Raw genomic sequence first — 19,357 nt, forward strand, 5'->3', positions numbered from 1 at the left:
TAATAAGATCTCTGTATGTACCAATAATTTCCATCTTTATTTAATTAGGACTCTTTTACTGTAGGCAACAGTCAATGATTTCAGTGTCCCAGTGGTATTGATGACATTTTTCAACAACTGGAAGTCAATATTGTGGTTTTAATAACATACAAGAAAGAAAACTTGTAATATCAGTGAACCAGATTGACCAAAGACTTTAACTTGAACTGAACCAGACCATGTGCCACTGAGAACCATTGCAAACTGGGCTTGTATTGGTTGATTAATAAAGAAAAGACATTCAGGAAACCCTGTAAGGTTGTTATATCAGGCTGTACAATATGTCAAGGACTGTGAGGGATCTGAGACTTTACTTGCATGCTATTTTCATGGATACTTGCTGAAGATAGGGAAGTCCTGGGTCAGAGACAAAGGAGATCACTACTCATTGCACAACAAGCAGCATGAGCTTCATGTTCATATCAGATCCCCCTTGTCATACCTACCCTCCCTTCCCACAGAGTGATGTAGAGGGGCCTGGATTGAAGCTGTGTACACAGTGGGTTTGCATCACAGCTGAGGAATCCTGCATTTAGGGAACTTGAATCTTTTATAATGGGCTGTACATTAACCTATTCAACTTTTGCTTTCGATGGAAACATTATTTTTATTAAACTAGAGGTTTTAATCACCTTTTCTTCACCCCTATTGGTGAGTGAGGGAGTCCTACTCTAAGGTTATGGGATGGCCAAACACATGACACATGACACTGGACAGATGAGATCCACAGCAGTTTATTAGTCAAATATACTCACAGCCCAGAGGAAGAGAATACCACATGCCTTGCAGGACACACGGAGTTGCACACAGGAACTGAGTTAACAACCAGAGACTGTGGAAAGCAAGTTTTGTAGTATCTACAGGACAAAGTGCCCCTTGGTTCCTGTGGGAAGATGTGTTTGGTTTGTTTGAATAATTCTTCAGGATGGCAGAGAACTGAAACCCACTATGCAGGGAAAAGCAGGAACTGTGTTTTGTCCCCTTGATAAGAAGGGTTGTATGGCTAGGGGAGATTATCTATGAGAGCAGAGTGGGAGGAAAACTTACACTATACTGGACAATAAACAAATCTACCATTTACTTCAGAAGAAGACACTATTTTTATCTTTCATGGATGTTTGCTTTATAAACATTCTTGAAAATATAGTCAGTGCCTCTGCTTGTAAGACATGCAGAAATGGATAATCGTCTCCCAATATAATGTTGAAAGGGTTGAAGAACAAGTACATTTCGATTACGATAGTAATAAAACTAGGATCAGAAGAAATAAAAACATCTGATCAATCAGTCAATAATTTTGACAACTCCTGATATGCGGGATGAGGCCAAACTATACAAATAAACTTTTTCCATTGTATAAAAAGCTAGAGTAAAATTGCTGTGGAAAGCATATCCAAATCTCTGTATTCTAACTATTTGACTGTCAACAGGTGTCTTTATTTTTTTATTTTTAAAAATATGTTATTTATTTGAGAGAGAGAGAGAGTGGGAGAGATAGTGAGAGAGAGCTTGAGCGGGGAGCAGGGAGAGGGAGAAGCAGACTCCCTGCTGAACAGGAACCCAGGACAGTGCTGAATCCCAGAACCCTGGGATAATGACCTGAGCTGAAAGCAGATGCTTAACTGACTGAGCCACCCGGGTGCCCCTCAACAGGTGTCTTTAACCATTCCAGGGCTGATAGAGTAACCCTAACTTTCTAGTTAGTCGAATAAAATCTTAACTCTGGGAAAAATAATAAGAAAAACAAATCAGAAGCAAAATCAGAAATAGAAACAACATAAGAAAATTCTGTTATTTTCTCTAAAGCATGAGAACACAACATGATAACCTCCATCAAATTTCTATTCCTAGCTCACATACTACCTTTTTTGAGAAGTTTTTCTCATTTCCACATGTAAAATTAATCTTGTCATCTTCTGTGAATTAAAAGAATTTTGTTTAGGGGCGCCTGGGTGGCTCAGTCGTTAAGTGTCTGCCTTCGGCTCAGGTCATGATCCCAGAGTCCTGGGATCGAGTCCCACATCGGGCTCCCTGCTTGGCGGGAAGCCTGCTTCTCCCTCTCCCACTCCCCCTGCTTGTGTTCCTGCTCTTGCTATCTCTCTCTCTGTCAAATAAATAAATAAAATCTTTAAAAAAATAAAAAAATAAAAAAAATAAAAAAAGAATTTTGTTTATAACATCTATTATAACAGCTATTACATTCCCTTGTACTACAAGTTTTCTTATATCTTTCACCAGATATGGTTTCTGCCTCCAATCTGATCAATAAATTTCTATTTCCAAAATGGATTTTTTCTTCACTTTTAAATGTATTTATATATATTTTTAAAAGATTTTATTTATTTATTTGACAGAGACATAGTGAGAGCAGGAACACAGCAGGGGGAGTGGGAGAGGGAGAAGCAGGCCTCCCGCCAAGCAGGGAGCCTGATGTGGGGCTTGGTCCCAAGACCCTGGGACCACAACCCAAGCCGAAGGCAGACGCTTAACGACTGAGCCACCCAGGCGCCCCCCCCTTTTTTTCATTTTTGTGTCTCTCATAGTTCTCTATAGGAAGTAGGTGTTCAATAAATGCTTGTTGAATATATTTGGACAAAATAAACAGAAATATTAGTATACTATGTGTCTCTAGCACTTTTAAAACTTGTTAAAGCTCTGTTGTATTAAGGATTTCATTTGGTTTTCACAGCATCTTTGTTAATAAAGGAGGGATAGCTTTGTTAACCTCATTTGACAGATGGGAAACCCAAGGCACAGAGAAGGTAAATGAGTTGCTCCAAGTAACACATCTTGTTGGGAATATAAATCAATGCAGCTATTATGTAATTTCAGCATGTTTATTTCCTACCTTTCTTCCTTCCTTTTTTCTTTCCTTCCTTCTTATCTATTTAGAATCTTAAAAATATTCTTCCTTTTGACTAGTGAATCCATTGATAGGAATCTACCTTAAGGAAGTAATCTGAAATAGAGTAGTTTTTATGGAGGGATGCTCATCACAATGGTACTTATAATGGTGAAAATGTGGAAGCAGCTTAAAATACCCAACTAGAGGGAACTACAACTACAACTAGAGCTGTACATATGGTACAGCTATACAATAGAATATTTTATTTTTAATAACTTGATGTATTTATTTTCAGATTGTTTTTCTCTTCATATGTATAAATGGTTAAAAATAGTAACTCAGTGTTGTGTCAGCGTAGGATAGAGATATAGATCCATGGAATAGAATTGAGAGTCCATAAAAATACCTTAATATTTATGATCAATTAATGTTTGACAAGGGAGCCATGACAATTATCTGGTAAAGAATAGTCTTTTCAACCAATAGTGCTAAACAACCGGATATCCACATACAAAAGACTGAACTTGGACCCCCTACATTACACCATTCATAAAAACTAACTCATAATGGATCACAGACTTAAATGTAAGAGCTAAAGTGTAAAACTCTTAGAAGAAGACATAGGAGTAAATGTTCATGACCTTTGGTTAGGCAGTGTTTTGTTAGGTATGACACCAAAAGCACCAGCCATAAAAAGAAAAGACAATCCACAGACTGGAAGAAAATATTTGTGGAGTCATATACATTACAAAGAACTTTTATCTAGAACATATAAAGAACTCTTAACATTCAATGATAAAAATGACAAATAACACATATAGAAACGGCTTAATAAAAACATGAAAAGATGTTCAACATCATTAGTCAAAAAAAGAAATGCAAATCAAAGTCACAAAGTGGCTTCATACACAGTGGAATGGCTATAATAAGAAAGATAGATTGATCTATGTGTCTGTTTCTGTGCCAGTACCATACTGTCTTGATGATGACAGCTTTGTAATAGAGCTGGAAGTCCGGAATTGTGATGCCGCCAGCTTTGCTTTTCTTTTTCAACATTCCTCTGGCTATTCAGGGTCTTTTCTGTTTCCATAGAAATTTTAGGATTATTTGTCCCATTTCTTTGAAAAAAGTGGATGGTATTTTGATGGGGATTGCATTGAATGTGTAGATTGCTCTAGGTAGCATTGACATCTTCACAATATTTGTTCTTCCAATCCATGAGCATGGAACGTTTTTCCATTTCTTTGTGTCTTCCTCCTTTTCCTTCATGAGTATTTTATAGTTTTCTGAGTACAGATTCTTTGCCTCTTTGGTTAGATTTATTCCTCGGTATCTTATGATTTTGGGTGCAATTGTAAATGGGATCGACTCCTTAATTTCTCTTTCTTCTGTCTTGTTGTTGGTGTATAGAAATGCAACTGATTTCTGTACATTGATTTTTATATCCTGCCACTTTACTGAATTCCTGTATGAATTCTAGCAGTTTTGGGGTGGAGTCTTTTGGGTTTTCCACATAAAGTATCACATCATCTGCAAAGAGTGAGAGTTTGACTTCTTCTTTGCCAATTTGGATGCCTTTTATTTCTTTTTGTTGTCTGATTGCTGTGGCTAGGACTTTTAGTACTATGTTGAATAGCAGTGGTGATAGTGGACATCCCTGCTGTGTTCCTGACCTTAGGGGAAAAGTTCTCAGTTTTTCCCCATTGAGTATGATATTTGCTGTGGGTTTTTCATAGATGGCTTTTATGATATTGAAGTATGTACACTCTATCCCTATATTGTGAAGAATTTTGATCAAGAAAGAATGCTGTACTTTGTCAAATGCCTTTTCTGCATCTATTGAGAGGATCATATGGTTCTTGTTCTCTCTTTTATTAATGTATTGTATCACATTGATTGATTTGCGGATGTTGAACCAACCTTGCAGCCCAGGAATAAATCCCACTTGATTGTGGTGAATAATCTTTTTAATGTACTGTTGGATCCTATTGGCTAGTATTTTGGTGAGGAGTTTTGCATCCATGTTCATCAGGGATATTGGTCTGTAATTCTCCTTTTTGATGGAAGTCTTTGTCTGGTTTTGGGATCAAGGTAATGCTGGCCTCATAAAATGAGTTTGGAAGTTTTCCTTCCATTTCTATTTTTTGGAACAGTTTCAGAAGCATAGGTATTAATTCTTCTTTAAATGTTTGGTAGAATTCCCCTGGGAAGCCATCTGGCCCTAGAGAGCCCAGAAATGGACCCTCAACTCTATGGTCAACTGATCTTCGACAAAGCAGGAAAGAATGTCCAATGGAAAAAAGACAGTCTCTTCAACAAATGGTGTTGGGAAAATTGGACAGCCACATGCACAAACAGAAACTGGACCATTTCCTTACACCACACACAAAAATAGACTCAAAATGGTTGAAAGACCTAAACGTGAGACAGGAATCCATCAAAATCCTAGAGGAGATCATAGGCAGCAACCTCTTTGACCTCAGCTGCAGCAACTTCTTCCTAGAAACATTGCCAAAGGCAAGGGAAGCAAGGGCCAAAATGAACTATTGGGACTTCATCAAGATAAAAAGCTTTTGCACAGCAAAGGAAACAGTCAACAAAACCAAAAGACAACCGACAGAATGGGAGAAGATATTTGCAAATGACATATCAGATAAAGGGCTAGTATCCAAAATCTATAAAGAACTTATCAAACTCAACACCCAAAGAACAAATGATCTAATCAAGAAATGGGCAGAAGACATGAAGAGACATTTCTGCAAAGAAGACATCCAAATGGCCAACAGACACATGGAAAAAGTGCTTAACATCGCTCTGCATCAGGGAAATCCAAATCAAAACCACAATGAGATACCACCTCACACCAGTCAGAATGGCTAAAATTAACAAGTCAGGAAATGACAGATGTTGGCGGGAATGCGGAGAAAGGGGAACCCTCCTACACTGTTGGTGGGAATGCAAGCTGGTGCAGCCACTCTGGAAAACAGTATGGAGGTTCCTCAAAAAGTTGAAGATAGAGTTACCATACGACCCAGCAATTGCACTACTGGGTATTTACCCCAAAGATACAAATGTAGTGATCCGAAGGGGTACGTGCACCCCAATGTTTATAGCAGCAATGTCCACAATAGCCAAACTGTGGAAAGAACCAAGATGTCCATCAACAGATGAATGGATAAAGAAGAAGTGGTATATATATATACAATGGAATATTATGCAGCCATCAAAAAACAAAATCTTGCCATTTGCAATGACTTGGCTGGAACTAGAGGGTATTATGCTAAGCGAAATAAGTCAATCAGAGAAAGACATGTAACATATGATCTCACTGATATGAGGAATTCTTAATCTCAAGAAACAAACAGGGTTGCTGGAGTGGCGGGGGTGAGAGGGATGGGGTGGCTGGGTGATAGACATTGGGAAGGGTATGTGCTATGGTGAGCACTGTGAATTGTGTAAGATTGTTGAATCATAGACCTGTACCTCTGAAACAAATAATACATTATATGTTAAAAAAAAAAAAAGAAGATAGTAGGAAGGGAAAAATGAAGGGGGGGAAATGGAGGGGGAGACAAACCATGAGAGGTTATGGACTCTGAGAAACAAACTGAGGGTTCTAGAGGGGAGGGAGGTGGGGAGATGGGTTAGCCTGGTGATGGGTATTAAAGAGGGCACGTATTGAATGGAGCACTGGGTGTTATACGCAAACAATGAATCATGGAACACTACATCAAAAACTAATGATGTAATGTATGCTGATTAACATAACATAAAATAAAATTAAAAAAATAAAAGAAAGAAAGATAGATAACAAGTATTCATGAAGATGTGAAGAAATTGGAACCCTTATACATTCTGGTTTGTATGTAGAATGGTGCAGCCTCTATAGAAAACACTTTGACAGTTTTTCAAAATGTTAAACAGTTTAACCATAAGATTTAACAAGTCTCCTTCTAGTTATCTACTCAAGAGAGATGAAAACATATGTCCATACAAAATCTTGCACATGACCATGTTATTCATAATAGCTAAGAAATGGAAAGAAGTCAAATGTTCATCAACTGGTGAATGGATAACCAAAGTCGTATATCCATTCAATGGAATACTATTCAGTCATAAAAGGAGTAAATTACTGATGATAAAAGTGTTCTAAAATTAGAATATGGTGATAGTTGCATAACTCTGAAAATATACCAAAACCTATGGAACTGTACTTCAAATGGGTGAATTTTATGGTATGTAAATTACATCTTATTAAAGCTGTTAATGAAAGCATCATACATATTTTCTATAAAGGACTTTATTCAATTATCAGTTTATTGTTGATATATTTCATATTAATAAATACATGTTTACAACATTTAAAAAATCTTTATTCCTTACTAATTACAGAAGTAATGCACATTCATTGGGAAAAACATCTCAAAGAGTACAGAAATGTCAAACACAGAAAATCAAATTTTTCACATAGTCTTCTTATTTCCTTAGAATTCTATTAATAGTTAATACAACAATGTACTTAATGGCTGCTTAGTATTCTGTTGTATGGCTGTACCATAATTTACTGAGTTAATTCCATGTTATATTTATTTAGCAATAAATTGGAAACAATCTCTAATAAATCACCCTGCTATGAACATCTTTGTGCATACATGGTGGTGCAATTGCCAAATTATCTTGTTAGAATAAATTCCTACAAGTGTATTTGCTGGTTAAAGTGTTATGTGTATTTTTAAGATTTTAAAATTATATACTGCTAAATTTTAGCCCCCCAAATTATACTAATTTGCACCTTAATCAGCAACATTTGTGGAGTATCTGTTCTCTTGTATCTTTTTCCAACCTTGGTTATTATTTTTTTTCTTAAAACATTTTTGTTAGTTTGGTAGGTAAAAATGGTGTGTTATTTAATCTGAAATTATTTTTTAAAAGATTTTATTTATTTATTTGACAGAAAGAGAAACATTGAGATGGAACACAAGCAGGGGGAGTGGGAGAGGGAGAAGCAGGCTTCCCACGTAGCCCCATAAGGGGCTCCATCTCAGGGCCCTGGGATCATGACCTGAGCTGAAGGCAGATGCTTAATGAGTGAGCCACCCAGGCTCCCCAATCTGAAATTATTTTTGATTACTAGTTAATTTGAACACTTTTTTCATGATCCTTTTTCTATTTGTATCCTTTTATGAATTTTCTGTTTAACCCTTTGCTCACTTAAAAAATGGAAGTGTTACTTTTTCTTTAAGATTATATCCAGTAAAACAATATGCAGCCAATAAAAATGTTTTATAAAGAATTTTAATTCTTTTCAATGTTAAATAAAAAACAGGATAGAGTATTGTATGCATTTTATCAGCTCAATTATATAAGATATAGTATGCATTTGGACATACTGAAAAATGAAATCATCTCTAGATGGTGGGTTTAGATAGTTTTTATTTTCTTAAAACCTTGTATATTCCCTATTTTCTACAATGAGCCTATATTACTTTGATAAAGAAAAAGGTTTTCTTTCTTCTTTCAAAACACAGAGCTAGTTTGTGTCAGAACCAGGACCAGACTCTTCATGCCCCCCTGCTCTCTGCCTTGTGCATCCAGAAAGGTGTGGTCAGAGGTAGAAGGAGAACCAAGGGAAGGGAAGGAGAGCTAAGAGTTTCATGGAGGGTGTCAAGAGAAGATAATCTTAATCTTAGGAGATGCACATTAAAAAAACCTAGAGTTCAAGTGTAATGATATCTGCAACTTAGAAAATGTATGCTGAAGTATTTAGAGTGTCATGATGTCTGGAGAGAAACAAGGGGGCTGGGAGAAGGTGATGGGGAAGGGAGAAGCAGGGAAAGGGAAGGAGGGATGGTGAAAAAGTAGTGAAATGTTAATCTGTGAAGCTAAGTAAAAGCTATGTGGCTGCTCACTGTAGTATTCTTTCAACTTTATGTATTTTATATTTTGAAATTTTTTTAAAATAAAAAACTTAGGGAAATTGTGAGAAAAAAAAGGAGGAGGTAATTACCTTGTAAATGTTTTGGAGAAATAAGTTAGGATGAGCCCTGAGAAGAGGCATTTGAATCTAGGGACCAGGAGACCGCAGGAGATCTTAAAGAAATAATGATTTCAGAAGGATTGAATGGGGAGCGGACAAAGTCAGATTGCAAAGGTTGGCAAATTGAGTGAGAGGTAAGGCAGTAGAGTCTATGGTTGGGACTGCAATTCTGAGAATTTAGGCAACGGAGAAAAGAGAGATGTGAAACTGGCTTGAGAAGCAATAGAATTTTGGAAATGTTCTAACATCGTTATTAATTTTCACTTTGCATGGGTACCTATTAGTGTATGACCCTCTATCTCCTCTCTACTCATAGGCCTTTCCTGATGTATTAAATGATGAATTAGGGAATCAATAAAAAGAAGTAAAAGAATAATGTGCACAATGCTACCATCTAGAGTATCCACTGAAAATTACACCCAGTGTTTGCTGTTAATTCAGGTGACTTGCTCAAGAGACTAGTTGAGAGCCGCTGGGTTCATGCGTGTGTTTGTGTGTTTGTTGTTTTGTGTAAGACATGTAGGAGGGTGAGAAATATTCTCAGTGTAGTCCAGTGTTTGTGGACTGATAGTTTGATCCCTGAGTGAAACATATAAAATATCTATGAAGTCTTAAAATTTGATTTCAAACTAAGAGTGATATTTTGGCAATGCTTTACCTCAGTAGTGTTTTGGAAATGAAATGAAAACATTTAGAAGAAGAAGAGGAGGTCAAAGACAACCCTAAGTTCACGAATTAAGGGGGTTATTGTGTTTATCTGGGAGAAAGTTGAAATTACACTTGAAGTTTCTTTTATTCTTCAGAAGTCTTCATCAATCTTTTCAGCTAGTCTGAAGACAAGTGTTACTGGATAATGGTGAAAGTGCACATATGGGAATGAACACTTGGGGAATGGTAGACAGAATAATTTGGGGTAGGCAGGCATGGGCTCTTGACATGTGTGTAGGATTTCAACAGTCAAAGATGTGGGTGGACAGCAAAAGTTCCAGGCAGAGGGAATATTGACAATACAAAGATGCAAAAGCACAAGGCACATTTAGAGAATAGAGATCAGTCCTAGAGTAGAGCTATACTCTAGCCTAGAGCAGAGATCAGGCTAGAGTATGAAATGCATTAGGGAAAAGAGTGGGAGAGAAGGTGGGAAAGGAGGTGGATTGGCACTTATATGCCTTTCTTCTCTCCCTTCAACCAGAGGATTTACTCCTAAGAATATGGGGGGTATCCTTGTTTTTTGTTCCTAAAGGCCTGATACTTGGCTGGGTACACAGTAAGGGTGCACTTGTCAGAACTAGGAATGAGGGTGGATACTGAGATTTAGCTACTAGAAACATGATTCTGGTGCTTAAAATTGGGCAAGTCAAACTCCCAGCTAACAACCAGAGCAGCACTTCTCAGGCTTTAATATGAATCACCTAAGGATCTTGTTTATGTGCAGATTCTGACTCCATTCACCTGGCTGAGGTGGGGTCTGTGAACTTGCATTTCTAATAACCTCCCAATGATGTCTATGTTGCTAGTCTGGGGACCACTGAGTAGCAAGGATTTGAAGGCTTCCCACACCTAATTCCTTGACCTTTGCAGACTCCAGACTCCTAAATGATTGGGCACAACTAAGGGTTCTTCACTTAGTACAGCTGATGGAAAAAGCTCAAATTTAAAGTACTTAATGAAGATTTTCTGTCACTAGAATTGTTGAGGTATATTTGTACTGATGGCATCTACTCCATGCCATTTAAAAAATTTTTTTTAGATGAGTATGGTTCTGGGGCACCTGGGTGGCTCAGTAAGTTAAGCATTTGACTCTTGGTTTCTGCTCAGGTCATGATCTCAGGGTCATGAGATTGAGCCCTTCGTTGGGCTCCATGCTCAGTGGGGAGTCTGCTAGAGATTCTCTCTCTCCCTCTGCCCCCCCCCATGCTTGCATATGCGGGTGCTCTTTCTCTCTCTCTCAAATAAATGTTAAAAAAATAGATGAGTATGGTTCTATCTGGTTGGACTCATAGTATAATCTAGTCTATTTTTGAAAAGGGTAAGCCTTTATTCTCCAAATGCAGACTTACCTATTGATTGAACATCCCTTCTGTCTATACTCCTCATCTGTTTCCTCCTTAATAATTACAAGCCTATGTTTCTCAGGCTAATAGCTCACACAGAGACCGTCAAACACTAGTCACTGCTATTTTGAAAATGATTACTGTTATATAAATAAATATGGCTGCAACAACATAAGTTGTGTTTTTTCTGGGTGCTTATTATTTTTATTTTATTTTCCTCATCCTTTTAGCAGGCTAAGCTGTACAAGCTTAATATTGATTCCTACTGAGTCTTCTTTCCCATCTTCCAAGATGGTCAGTGAAAAAGCTGAGAAGCCAGATACTAAGGAGAAGAAACCTGAAGCCAAGAAGGCTATGTTGGTGGGAAGGGTTTTATTTATTTATTTATTTATTTATTTATTTAATTTAATTTAATTTTATTTTATTATGTTAGTCACCATACAATACATCATTAGTTTTTTTTTTAAAGATTTTTTATTTATTTATTTGACAGAGAGAGACACAGCGAGAGAGGGAATACAAGCAGGGGGAGCGGGAGAGGGAGAAGCAGGCTTCCCGCGGAGCAGGGAGCCCGATGCGGGGCTCGATCCCAGGACCCTGGGATCATGACCTGAGCGGAAGGCAGACGCTTAACGACTGAGCCACCCAGGCGCCCCAATACATCATTAGTTTTTGATGTAGTGATCCAGAATTCATTGTTTCCGTATAACACCCAGTGCTCCATGCATTACTTGCCCTCCTTAAATCCCATCACCGGGCTAACTCATCCCCCCACCCCCCTCCCTTCTAAAACCCTCAGTTTGTTTCTCAGAGTCCATAGTCTCTCATGGTTCATCTCTCCCTCTGATTTCCCCCCCTTCATTTTTCCCTTCCTTCTCCTAATGTCCTCCATGCTATTCCTTATGTTCCACAAATAAGTGAAACCATATGATAATTGACTTTCTCTGCTTGACTTATTTCACTTAACATAATCTCCTCCAGTCCCATCCATGTTGTTGTAAAAGTTGGGTATTCATCCTTTCTGATGGACCACATCTTCTTTATCCATTTATCTGTTGAAGGGCATCTCAGCTCTTTCCACAGTTTGGCTATTGCAGACATTGCTGCTATGAACATTGGGGTGCATATGGCCCTTCTTTTCACTACATCTGTGTCTTTTGGGTAAATACCCAGAAGTGCAATTTCTGGGTCATAGGGTAGCTCTATTTTTAATTTTTTGAGACACCTCCACACTGTTTTCCAAAGTGGCTGTACCAACTTGCATTCCCACCAACAGTGTAAGAGGGTTCCCCTTTTTCCACAACCTCTCCAACATTTGTTTCTTGCCTTGTCAATTTTTGCCATTCTAACTGGTGTAAGGTGGTATCTCAATGTGGTTTTGATTTGAATTTCCCTGATGGCTAATGATGATGAACATTTTTTCATGTGTCTCTTAGCCATTTGTATGTCTTCTTCGGAGAAGTGTCTGTTCATGTCTTCTGCCCATTTTTTGACTTGATTACTTGCTTTTTGTGTGTTGAGTATGAGAGGTTCTTTACAGAACTTGGAAATCAGTGCTTTGTCTGTAGTGTCATTTGCAAATATCTTCTCCCATTCTGTGGGTTGCCTCTTTGTTTTGTGACTGTTTCCTTTGCTGTGCAGAAGCTTTTTATCTTGATGAAGTCCCAAAAGTTTGATTTTGCTTTTGTTTCACTAGCCTTTGGAGATGTATCTTGAAAGAAGTTGCTGTGGCCGATGTCAAAGAGGTTACTGCCTATGTTCTCCTCTAGGATTTTAATGGATTCCTGTCTCACATTGAGGTCTTTCATCCATTTTGAGTTTATCTTTGTGTATGGTGTTAGAGAATGGTCCAGTTTCATTCTTCGGCATGTGGCTGTCCAATTTTCCCAGCATCATTTATTGGAGAGACTGTCTTTTATCAATTGCATGTTTATTCCTACTTTGCTGAAGATTATTTGACCATAGAGTTGAGGGTCCATATCTGGGCTCTCTATTCTGTTCCATTGGTCTATATGTCTGTTTTTGTGCCAGTACCAGGCTGTCTTTGTGATCACTGCTTTGTAATATCGCTTGAAATCAGGTAATGTGATGCCCCCAACTTTGTTTTTCTTTTTCAACATTTCCTTGGCGATTCGGGGTCTTTTCGGATTCCATACAATTTTAGGATTGTTTGTTCCAGCACTTTGATAAATGTCATTGGAATTTTGATCAAGATGGCATTGAAGGTATAGATTGCTCTGGGTAGCACAGATATTTTAACAATGTTTATTCTTCCGATCCATGAGCATGGAATGTCTTTCCATCTTTTTGTGTCTTCTTCAATTTCTTTCATGAGTGTTCTGTAGTTCCTAGAGTATAGATCCTTTACCTCTTTGGTTAGGTTTATTCTGAGGTATCTTATGGTTTTTGGTGCTATTGTAAATGGAATCGTTTCTCTAATTTCTTTTTCTACAGTTGCAGCGTTAGTGTATAAGAAAGCATCTGATTTCTGTGTATGGGATTTTGTATCCTGCCACATTACTGAATTGCTGGATGAGTTCTAGTAATTTGGGGGTGGAGTCTTTTGGGTTTCCACATAAAGTATCATGTCATCTGCGAAAAGAGAGAGTTTGACTTCTTTGCCAATTTGCATACATTTTATCTCTTTTTGTTGTCTGATTGCTGTTGCTAGGACTTCTAGTACTATGTTGAACAACAGTGGTGAGAGTAGGCATCCTGGTCATGTTCCTGATCTTAAGGGAAAGGCTCTCAGCTTTCCCCATTGAGGATGATATTCGTGGTGGGTTTTTCATAGTTGGATTTTATGAACATGAGGAATGTTCCTTCTATCCCTATACTCTGAAAAGTTTTAATCAAGAAAGGATGCTGTATTTTGTCAAATGCTTTTTCTGCATCAATTGAGAGGACCATATGGTTCTTCTCCCTCCTCTTATTAACGTGTTCTATCACATTGATTGATTTACGAATGTTGAACCACCCTTGCATCCCGGGGATAAATCCCACTTGGTCGTGGTGGATGATCCTTTTAATGTATTGTTGGATCCTATTAGCTAGGATTTTGTTGAGGATTTTGGAATCCATATTCATCAGGGATATCAGTCTGAAATTCTCCTTTTTGATGGGGTCTTTGCCTGGTTTGGGGATTAAGGTAATGCTGGCCTCATAGAATGAGTATGGAAGTTTCCTTCTGTTTCTATTTTTTGAAACAGCTTCAGTAGAATAGGTATTATTTCTTCTTTGAATGTTTGGTAGAATTCCCCAGGGAATCCATCAGGCCCTGGACTCTTGTTTTTTACTGGTTATTGGCCTATTCAGGTTGTCAATTTCTTCCTGTTTCAGACTTGGGAGTTTATAGGTTTCCAGGAAGGCCTCCATTTCATCCAGGTTGCTCAGCTTATTGGCATATAGTTGTTGATAATAATTTCTAACAATTGTTTCTATTTCCTTGGTGTTAGTCATGATCTCTCCCCTTTCATTCATAATTTTATTAATTTGAGTCCTTTCGCTTTTCTTTTCGATAAGTCTGGCCAGTGGTTTATCGATCTTATGAATTCTTTCAAAGAACCAACTTCTAGTTTCTTTGATCTGATCTACTGTGTTTCTCGTTTCTAATTCATTGATCACTGCTCTAATCTTAATCATTTCTCTTCTAATGCATGGCTTAGGCATCATTTGTTGCTTTTTCTCTTGTTCTTTAAGGTGTAGAGTTAGATGGTGAATTCGGGATTTTTCTATTTTTTTGAGTGAGTCTTGGATGGCTACGTATTTCCCCCTTAGGACTTCCTTTGCAGTATCCCATAGGTTTTGGACCGATGTGTTTTTGTTCTCACTGGTTTCCATGAATTGTTTAAGTTCTTCTTTGATTTCCTGGTTGACCCAAACATTCTTGAGCAGAGTGGTCTTTAGCTTCCAAGTGTTTGAATTTCTGCCAAATTTTTTCTTGTTACTGAGTTCCAGTTTTAAAGCATTATGGTCTGAGAATATGCAGGGAATAATCTCAATCTTTTGGTATCGGGTGAGACCTGACTTGTGACCCAGTATGTGGTCTATTCTGGAGAAAGTTCCATGTGCGCTCGAGAAGAATGAGTATTCTGTTGTTTAGGGTGGAATGTTCTGTATACATCTATGAGGTCCATGTGGTCCAGTGTGTCATTCAAAGCTCTCGTTTCTTTGTTGATTTTCTGCTTAGATGATCTGTCTATTGCTGAGAGTGGAGTATTGAGGTCTCCTACAATTAACATATTGTTATCAATATGACTCTTTATTTTGGTTAACAGTTGGCTTATGTAGATGGCTGCTCCCATGTTGGGGGCGTAGATATTTACAATTGTTAGATCTTCTTGTTGGATAGACCCTTTAAGAATGATATAGTGTCCTTCTGTGTCTCTAACTACAGTCTTTAGTTTAAAATCTAATTTGTCTGATGTAAGAATTGCTACCCCAGCTTTCTTTTGAGATATGGAAGATGGATCTCCATCCCTTCACTTTTAGTCTGGATGTATCTTTAGGTTCAAAATGAGTCTCTTGTAGACAGCATATGGTTGGGTCCTGTCTTTTTATCCAATCTGCAACCCTGTACCGTTTTATGGGAGCATTTAGGCCATTCACATTGAGAGTGATTATTGAAAGATATGAATTAATTGTCATCATGTTGCCTGTGAAGATCTTGTTTTCATAGATTGTCCCTGTAAATTTCTGTTGTATATCAGTCTTGGGGTCATTCTCCTTTTATAGAACCCCCCTTAATATTTCTTGCAGGGCCGGCTTAGTGGTCACATATTCTTTCAGTTTCTGCTGGTCTTGGAAGCTCTGCATCTCTTCATTCTAAATGGCAGCCTTGCCAGATAAAGTACTCTTGGCTGTATGTTCTTCTCATTTAGCACCCTGAATATGTCTTGCCAGCCCTTTCTGGCTTGCCAGGTCTCTGTGGATAGGTCTGACGTCATTCTGATGTTCCTCCCTCTCTTCCCCCTAACTGCCCTTAAGATGGTTTCCTTGGTTCTAAGATTTGTGAGTTTTAATATTACATGCTGGGGCGTTGGCCTGTTTTCCTTGATCTTGGGAGGCGTCCTCTCTGTCTCTAGGATATGAATGTTTGTTTCATTCCCCAGATTAGGGAAGTTCTCAGCTACAATTTGCTCAAATACATCTTCTAGTCCTCTCTCTCTCTCCACTCCCTCCGGGATTCCTATTATTCTGACATTGGAACGCTTCATGGTGTCACTTATTTCTCTGATTCTATTTTCATGGATTTTGAGTTGTTTTTCCCTGGCCTACTCTTTTCCCTTTTTACCTATTTTATTGTCTTCCAGGTCGCTTATTCGTTCTTCTGCCTCACTTACCCTAGCTGTTATATCTAGATTAGATTGGATCTCATTGATAGCATTTTTAAGTTCTGCCAGTTCATCTTTCATTTCTGCCCTTAGAGACTCTATGTTGCCCTTAATTGATTTCTCCATTCTAGCTATTGTTTTCACAATTGCTAGCCTGAATTCCATCTCCAACATCTTGGTTATATCTGCGTCCATTTGTAAATCTGCTGCATAAGTCATAATCTCTGAGTCTTTTCTATTTTGGGGGTTCCTCCTCCTAGTCATTCTGTTGATGGTTGTTTGAGGGAATGTATAGAGTCCAAATTATTGACCAGAGCCCAAGGAAGATGCACCTGTTTTCTAGGGACCTTAGGGTTGCTGACCTCTTGTTTTCCCAGCCTGTCTTCTGTGGGAGGGGCCTGCTGTGCTGTTACTTAGGCAACCATGTTTGGGCAGAGTTGCCCTGCCCCCCCGTGGTGGGGGATGGGCTCAGTGGGAATCGGTTTTTTGGAACTTTTGTCCTCTGGCAGCTTTCCCTGGTGGCTTTCCGCGTCTCTTCCATGAGTCAGAGCAGAAGAGACCATTTCCAACCCTCTGCCTCAGAGCAGAGAGATCGCAGTCTATTCTTCAGAGTGCTCTCCAGTCCACACCGTCTCCGTTTCTGTCCATGCTGCTGTAAACTGCAGCGTCCTGGGTTATGTGCCCCTCCACAGCGCTCCCAGTCCTGCCTCCAGGTTGGAGCATGTCTCTGCCCTTTGTGCTTCTAAAACCGCCAGCCGCTCCCAGTTCACACACGCGACCCCGCAGCTCCAGGTTTCTGCCCCGGGGGCTGCCCTAAAGTCCTTTCCCCGCCACTACCAGCCTGTGAGTCTGCGCCCCGTCCCCAGCATGTGAAGCTGTCACTCACGGGTGTTGTAGGATCCCCATGGCCAGGCTCCCTCCCGCTGCTGTTTATCCTCCGATATCTGCCCGTGGAATCAGGGCTCCCCGCTTCATACCTCAAAACCAACCACCTGTGATATTCTGTTTGTAGAGATCCAGATCTTTTTACATCTCAAGCTGGTTTCGTGGGTGCTCAGAGTGGTCTGGTAGATATCCAGCTCAATTCCAGGGACCAGTTGAAATAGGGTCCCCTACTCCTCCGCCATCTTTTCTTCCCCAGAAAGACTAGAAGTTTTGTTCTGCCCTATCCCATCACCAATGCCTCTGGCCATCCCTTGAACCAAGCTACAACCATCTACCTTTTACACACAACAGTTCAAGGCTACTTTCAGTATCTCCAGGGCTTTTTACAGTGGTATTGTTGGAGTGGTTGCTCTTTTCCCTGAAATCTATGCTTCCCTCTGGCTTCTATCTCCAGAGTTGATTTTGGGTAGGAAGCAGAAATTCATTTGTCAAGAACTGTAGTTAGGTGCTTACTGTGTGCATAGAACTTTACTTGCATTAATCTCATTTAATTGTTTTAACATCCCTATGTGGTACATACTATTATCATACCCATTTTACAGATGAGGAAACTGCAGCACAAGGACATTAAACAACTCACACAAGATCACAGTGTAAGAGATGGAGTCAAAATTCAAACCCAGTCAATCTTACTCCAGAGACTAGGATCTTTTTCACCACCAGATGCCCAGTGATTAGCATACTGTAGGTGCTCAAAATATTTATCAAATGTTTTTCAAATAATGAACAAATGGATGGATGGTTAGAAGTACACTGCCAGCTTCCTCAGTAGCCTTATTTCCTCAGTTTTCCTCTGTTCGAGTGCTTTAGTGTCTCTGAAATATACTATGAAGCCTATCTGTGTATCTTTTGCAGAGTGATGCATTCTACTTTCAGCCTTTATTATTTAAAAAAGCATATTTGTATTTCTTTTTGTTGTTGCTAAAACTTTTTTATTTTGAAGTAATTTTAGATTTACAAAAGTGTCACGAAGATAATACAGTAAGTTCATGTACCCTTCACCCAACTTTTCCTAAAGTTATCATCTTACACAATCATGATACATTTGATATATTTGTACTTCTAATAAAAAGAAACACCTATCTTTTTATTTTTCTGCCCGAGTATAGGTGACATACCTTTCTCATTATCAGAGCTCTGTCACAAAAGCTGTCTTGTTTTCCCTCTGTAATTTCTGGTGGAAATAGGTCCTGCAAAAGAAAGAACATAAATGGCCATCAAAAATACGGGAAGATGGTCTGTCTCACCAACTATGAATGAAATACACATTAAAACAACATGGAACTAGCAAAAAGTTTTTTTCAAACTGGCAAAAAATTAAAGGATTAAAATACACAGTATTGGTAAGAGTTCCAGGGAACAGACCTTCTTATACATTGGTAGTGAGAGTTTAAATTGAAGCAGCCTTTTTAAAAGGAAATTTGACAAAATCTATCAATATTTAAGTATGTAGACATTTGACCCAGGATTTCCATTTCTAATAATTTATGTTACAAAAAAAACCTTGTATTGTACAAGTATATTTGTTGTAGCATAAATTCATATAGAAAAAAACTGGAATAAATGAAATTTCTGTTAATGGGGCAATGGTTAAATAGGCTGACAATGGGATACTATGGAATCATGCAATGATGGAAATCTATATGTATTTATGTAGGAAAGTATTCATGATATATTGATAAATGAGAAAACATAGAAAAGTATACAAAATGCCCAATTTTTATAAACCAAAATAATTTATATATCTGATTGTATATGTTTATATATGCATATTAAAATTCTGAATTTATACCAATCTGTTAACAATTGTTAACTCTGAAGAGTGGGATTAAACGGAGAACAGATTGGTGGTTGCTAGAGGTAAAGGGTAAGGGTTGGGAAAATGGGTTAAGGGGGTCAAAGGGTACAAACTTCCAGTTATAAGATAAATAACTTTTGGTAATGTCATGTATAGCATGGTGACTATAGTTAACACTGTATTGTATGTTTGAAAGTTGCTAAGAGAGTACATCTTAGAAGTTCTCATCACAAGAAAAAAAAATGTAACTATGTGAGGTGATGGATATTAACCAAACTTATTGTGGTAATCAAAAACAGGGGGGAT

At 38.3% G+C, this 19,357-nt stretch overlaps 1 protein-coding gene across 2 annotated transcripts in view; it reads right to left on the minus strand.

Moving 5' to 3' along the window:
- TNMD (tenomodulin) overlaps positions 1–19,357 on the minus strand; it is a 181,579-nt gene that overhangs the window by 45,945 nt on the left and 116,277 nt on the right. For both annotated transcript variants that reach the window (XM_078065328.1, XM_078065325.1), the window contains exon 2: positions 18,372–18,443. In XM_078065328.1, coding sequence (XP_077921454.1) covers positions 18,372–18,380 — 9 coding nt within the window. In that variant the 5' untranslated portion in view covers positions 18,381–18,443. The remainder of the gene's footprint in view (positions 1–18,371; positions 18,444–19,357) is intronic.

This window comes from Halichoerus grypus, chromosome X (genome assembly GCF_964656455.1).
Source record: "Halichoerus grypus chromosome X, mHalGry1.hap1.1, whole genome shotgun sequence".
NCBI classification, from domain to species: domain Eukaryota; kingdom Metazoa; phylum Chordata; class Mammalia; order Carnivora; family Phocidae; genus Halichoerus; species Halichoerus grypus.